Source organism: Heterodontus francisci, chromosome 16 (assembly GCF_036365525.1).
Source record: "Heterodontus francisci isolate sHetFra1 chromosome 16, sHetFra1.hap1, whole genome shotgun sequence".
Lineage (NCBI taxonomy): Eukaryota > Metazoa > Chordata > Chondrichthyes > Heterodontiformes > Heterodontidae > Heterodontus > Heterodontus francisci.
Window position 1 is genome coordinate 68855405 of NC_090386.1, and position 6475 is coordinate 68861879.

At 43.0% G+C, this 6475-nt stretch overlaps 1 protein-coding gene across 1 annotated transcript; it reads left to right on the plus strand.

Moving 5' to 3' along the window:
* The first annotated feature begins 524 nt into the window (after positions 1-524).
* LOC137378481 (neuropeptides B/W receptor type 2-like) lies at positions 525-1923 on the plus strand. The gene is made up of 2 exons (XM_068048811.1): positions 525-635; positions 745-1923. The coding sequence occupies exon 2, from the start codon at positions 762-764 to the stop codon at positions 1776-1778; it is 1017 nt and encodes a 338-aa protein (XP_067904912.1). The 5' UTR covers positions 525-635; positions 745-761; the 3' UTR covers positions 1779-1923.
* Positions 1924-6475: the final 4552 nt, after the last annotated feature.

The window sequence follows — 6475 nt, forward strand, 5'->3', positions numbered from 1 at the left end:
GCACTTGGAGACGCTGATGGAGAGGGTCCCACATTGGCTGCTGCAGGAACAGGGGTCCTTAGGCAGTTGTTAACATCTGTGTGCTGAACAAGCACAACATCTCCAAATCTGCAGCATTTTTTCAAAACAAGTTACCCGACGAAGAACGAACTCTTTTCCTCGCCATCAATAGTCTCCGGTGAGTTGCCTTTTCAACTGATATTAGGAACTGTTGAAAGTTTTCAAACTAACGATGGATATTTATCTAGGAGTGAATGAGACCTATTTTAGTCTGAAATTGAATGCATGATATCTATTGGGTATTCGGTATGGATGCATCAATATTAAAGTAGTTGATAAACTCCTTTAAAGATGTATATATATATATATATATATATATATGGTGTATCTTGTAATGTGCCTTTATGATTTGCGTAGGTTATGCCAATTGAAGTACAACTTAAAACGATGAGCTGAAGCCCGGAAGAAAGGTATATTTTTGCAAGTGAAACGGGGCATGGTTCGTTGCCAATGACAACTTGAAAAGATCACATTTCCTTTCGTTCGGGGTACGTTCACGCAAGAAACCAACTGGATTTTCTGCCGAAGAGGAAGATTCCTATTTAGCCTGAATAAAACGGACTGAGTCACAACAGGTAGCGTGCGTTTTGTATTGCAAGCAATCGTAACAAAAAACAATTCAACAGTCGTCCTTATTCAAATTGAACTGTGATGATTATTATAATGATGCTGATATCCGAATAGTTTCAGTTTCAGAACATATGCCCTTGAGACGGATTTTCACCATGGAAAACATTTCAGGAACAGAGACCCTGGATTGCTCCGGTTCGCAGGATTTGTGTGAGTTTTACAACGGCACAAACACCAACTTCACCATACATGAACAGTATCCAGATTTTTACATAGTGCTTCCCGTGATCTATTCAGTGATCTGTGCTGCCGGGTTAACAGGCAACACGGCCGTGATTTATGTGATTTTAAAAGCTCCTAATATGAAGACAGTGACTAATATGTTCATCTTAAATCTGGCCATTGCCGACGACCTTTTCACTCTGGTCCTGCCTATCAATATAGCGGATCATCTTCTATACTACTGGCCTTTTGGGGAGATCATGTGCAAGCTCATTCTTTCCATTGACCACTACAATATTTTCTCCAGCATTTATTTCTTGACAGTCATGAGTATCGACCGCTACCTGGTGGTCTTGGCCACCGTGCGCTCGAAAAAGTTGCCGCACCGCACATACAGGGCTGCTAAAATCGTCAGCCTCTGCGTCTGGGTTCTAGTTGCCCTCATCGTTTTGCCCTTCACAATCTTTGCCGAAGTCTACACCGATCCCATGAACAGGAAGAGCTGCGTTCTCGTGTTCCCCAAACCAGAACGCGCCTGGTTGAAAGTCAGTCGCATCTATACTCTCATTCTGGGTTTTGCAATCCCAGTCTCTACCATCTGTCTTCTCTACACTATGATGTTGTACAGGCTCCGGAACATGCATTTGAATTCGAACGCCAAAGCCCTGGACAAAGCGAAGAAGAAGGTCACATTGATGGTCTTCATTGTGCTGGCAGTGTGTCTCTTCTGCTGGACTCCCTTTCATCTCACCACCATTGTCGCTTTGACCACGGATGTCCAAGAGACGCCGCTTGTTATTGGGATCGCCTACTTTATCACAAGTTTAAGCTATGCCAATTCCTGCTTAAACCCCTTTCTGTACGCCTTTCTGGATGACAGTTTCCAGAAAAGTTTTAAGAAATTATTGGAATGTAGAGCAGCGTAGACATGGCCAGGGCTTAACGGGAGAAAGCTGGATAATCTTACAAATTGTTATAGCTTTAATATAAAAAGGCCAGTATAGTATTAACTGTTAAAGTTCTCCGCCGCCACCTGTTGCTACAGGCGCCCTTTATTCACCTAATCGAAAATCCAAGGAAAATCGCAGCCCTTCTTAGATAATCAATGATGCTAAATTGCGAATGATAACTCGGGTAAATCCAGAAGTGCAGCAGTAAAGCCTGAAGGGTTTACAGTTGGGGCTAACGTTTAAACTAGGCATCACTGTGCATCGTTGTTTTGCCGCACTAGCGCTATCACCTGTTAAAATGCGAAAGCGTTTCTCGATCATATTTGATATGCTGATTTTAAACTTCGTTATGAGTACCTATGTAGGACGAGCCTATGGGGATGAGATTTAGTTAACATTTTCTGTCGCATGAAACCTGAAGTCGGAGATTCGCTGTTACATATGTAGTTGTTACAGATTTTTGCGATGAAAGAAAGGGTCGAATTGTACATTTAAACGAGTCAATGACAGCGACTAGACGTAGACCCATCCTTCATATTCCGGGAGATTGCATGATTGAATGCACTGAATTCTGATGCTCGCCATCACTTCTTAGATGATCTAAAAGTTGTTGAACTTTCTCTTCCTTCTTCCTTGTAATGTGCAGTAAATCATTTAGTCGATATGTAAATGTAAGCTTCGCTTATGCTGTTGATATTCACAGTGTCCTGACTCTCAAATCGTATCATAAATAAACGTCACTGAAAATGCTGTTTTGCTTCTTATATTTTAAAGCATGGAGTGTTGGAGTGTAAAGTTCTAGAAGGAGTGATCTCGAAAAGTCGAAAATTAGTCTTGCATAAAATAAACATATATTGAAGTGAAAACTGTTAAAAAAAAGAACAATCTTTTATTAAAGTTTGCATTTATTCATTTGATAATGACATCTGGAAGTCACGTGTTGTAGTAGTTTGAACACGTTGCAGTTGCCAGAATACAAATCTCGAAAAAAATACACCTTTTACTGGAAAAATAAATTGAGTTGAAAACATATCACAGTCAGAAAATGAAATCTGTGAAAAAATACTAAACATGCAAATGATAGTAAAATTGCAAACAATATCAAATATATCGCCCATATATTCTTGTATTTCATTTACAATGAACAAAAAGACAGGAACTAGTCACAATATTTAATAAAGGTAAACCTGCCAGTATGGGGTCCGAGGGCACGTTCCCGCCTTCAGTCTATGTTCAGTGAGGCGGCTTCTGGGAGGTGGGTGGTTGATAGCAACCCGTCCACCAGCAGCAGGTAGTCAATTAGGCCAATTACAATGCCAATGGAGGGCATTCTTCACACGCCGTCTGAATCTTCCATAAATAAAAACAAAGTGCTGGAAGTACTCAGCAGGTCAGGCAGCATCTGTGGAGACAGAAGCAGAGTTAACATCTGACTCTTCCAGACGGCGGACGGCATCCCCACCCCCCGCCCTTCCTTATGCAGCTGGAGCCCACAGATGGAATGGTGGTGGCCTCCTAACGGCAGGCTGGGCGAGATGCTGGGGTGGGGGGGGGGGCGGAAATGTTGGCCAGAGGTGCATTAGCAGCCCTGGCCACAGGCCATCCAGTGGAGGGGTTTCCCCTCCTCAAATGATGGTCTGGCAGCTATGGCCACAGTATATTTTACAACCATATGAATTAGGAGTGGGAATAAGCCACTAGGCCCCTTGAGCCTGCTCCGCCATTCAATAAGTTCATGGCTCAACTGATTACAAAGAACAGTACAGCACAGGAACAGGCCATTTGGCCCTCCAAGCCTGCGCCGATCTTGATGCCTGCCTAAACTAAAACCTTCTGCACTTCCGGGGTCCGTATCCCTCTATTCCCATCCTATTCATGTATTTGTCAAGATGCCTCTTAAACGTCACTATCGTACCTGCTTCCACCACCTCCCCTGGCAGCAAGTTCCAGGCACTCACCACCCTCTGTGTAAAAAACTTGCCTCGCACATCCCCTCTAAACTTTGCCCCTCGCACCTTAAACCTATGTCCCCTAGTAACTGACTCTTCCACCCTGGGAAAAAGCTTCTGACTATCCACTCTGTCCATGCCGCTCATAACTTTGTAAACCTCTATCATGTCGCCCCTCCACCTCCGTCGTTCCAGTGAAAACAATACGAGTTTATCCAACCTCTCCTCATAGCTAATGCCCTCCAGACCAGGCAACATCCTGGCAAACCTCTTCTGTACCCTCTCCAAAGCCTCCACGTCCTTCTGGTAGTGTGGCGACCAGAATTGCACACAATATTCTAAGTGTGGCCTAACTAAAGTTCTGTACAGCTGCAGCATGACTTGCCAATTTTTATATTCTATGCCCCGACCAATGAAGGTAAGCATGCCGTATGCCTTCTTGACTACCTTATCCACCTGCGTTGCCACTTTCAGTGACCTGTGGACCTGTACGCCCAGATCTCTCTGCCTGTCAATACTCCTAAAGGTTCTGCCATTTACTGTATACTTCCCACCTGCATTAGACCTTCCAAAATGCATTACCTCACATTTGTCCGGATTAAACTCCATCTGCCATTTCTCCGCCCAAGTCTCCAACCGATCTATATCCTGCTGTATCCTCTGACAATCCTCATCACTATCCGGAACTCCACCAACCTTTGTGTCGTTCGCAAACTTACTAATCAGACCAGCTACATTTTCCTCCAAATCATTTATATATACTACAAACAGCAAAGGTCCCAGCACTGATCCCCGCAGAACACCACTAGTCACATCCCTCCATTCAGAAAAGCACCCTTCCACTGCTACCTTCTGTCTTCTGTGACTGAGCCAGTTCTGTATCCATCTTGCCAGCTCACCTCTGATCCCGTGTGACTTCACCTTTTGTACCAGTCTGCCATGAAGGACCTTGTCAAAGGCTTTACTGAAGTCCATATAGATAACATCCACTGCCCTTCCTTCATCAATCATCTTTGTCACTTCCTCAAAAAACTCAATCAAATTAGTGAGACACGACCTCCCCTTTACAAAGCCATGCTGCCTCTCGCTAATAAGTTCATTTGTTTCCAAATGGGAGTAAATCCTGTCCTGAAGAATCCTCTCTAATAATTTCCCCACTACTGACGTGAGGCTCACCGGCCTATAATTTCCTGGATTATCCTTGCTACCCTTCTTAAACAAAGAAACAACATTGGCTATTCTCCAGTCCTCTGGGACCTCACCTGTAGCCAATAAGGATGCAAAGATTTCTGTCAAGGCCCCAGCAATTTCTTCCCTTGCCTCCCTCAGTATTCTGGGGTAGATCCCATCAGGCCCTGGGGACTTATCTACTTTAATGCTTTGCAAGACACCCAACACCTCCTCCTTTTTGATAATGACTGAGACTATCTACACTCCCTTCCCTCGGCTCATCATCCACCAAGTCCTTCTCTTTGGTGAATACTGATGCAAAGTACTCATTACTCCATATTACTACCTACCCCCAATAACCTTTCACCCCCTTGCTTATCAAGAATATTTTGTACAATTTACTAGTCTTTAGCGTGCTCCTCCACCTTGAGAGACTCTTGTAGGCCCCCACCTGCAGCAGCAGTGGGGCTGCTAGCAACCCTGAGCCTTGGGCACTCCCATTGGCCCTCTTGGCTGTGGAGGCCGCCTGCCATCCTTAATTGGATGGGGCTCCCAGAGGCGGCCTCTTAATTAACCACCTTCTCAAAAATCTCCTCCAGTGTCTGACCCAGAATTCAGCCCAGCATCAGGATTGAGGCCCCAGAACTAAAATTCAGACCTAATAGTGTCTATTTGTAATTGTTTTTAAACTGGTGTTGGTATGGCTGAGCCCAGGGACAGTCACAGACTGACAAAAGATGCTACAAGTGTCTATTGACTTCAGCTTAAAAGAAATAAATCATCAAACATTAAAACACACAAAAAACAACAAAAAAACTGATAATATTCCTAAAATTATAGTTTATACACTTCAGTCTATTAATCCATTCAAAAACAAATATTTAAAGCTACTTCTGATGGTGTACAGTAAAGTTACTCATGAGTAGTTGCTAGATTCATTGGGCTAGATTTTATTGTAAAAATAATGGTGTGGCTATCAGCACTCATTGCTATTTACATGCAATTCAGTTTGCAACATTTTTTGGAATTAAATATGGAAATCTCTACGTTGCTGTCTGAGTTGCAATGTTCCTCTGTAAGCTTCCCAGAAATGGCATCTCACCATCAGCCTCACAATTCAAATGCGTTGAAGGACATGAAGTTACTGTACTTACCTCAAAGATATGGACCATAGTTGCCAAAGAAAGTGAAGTTTTGTCCACTCCACTTTAAGTACATTTTTAACTGGGTGGTAAAGTTGTAATTATTACTGACCAACCTCTGTGGCATTGAAAATTAACTTTTACAAGTGTGGAGTCTCATACCTTCAGCTTTTAATTATTGTTTCGGATTAAAAAATAAATAAATTCTTTTATTACTACTTCTGCCCCTTTAATCTCTCTCTCTCAATCTTTTCCTTGCTTTATTTCACTTTCTGTCTTTGATTTGACATTGGATTCTCTACTCTAACTGACACTTCCTGGTTTAAACTCTGCACTGCTCAATAATGATTCTTCAATCTGATTGGTTAAGGAGATACATAGTTACTTGCCCTGTTCAGACAGGTCCCAGAGG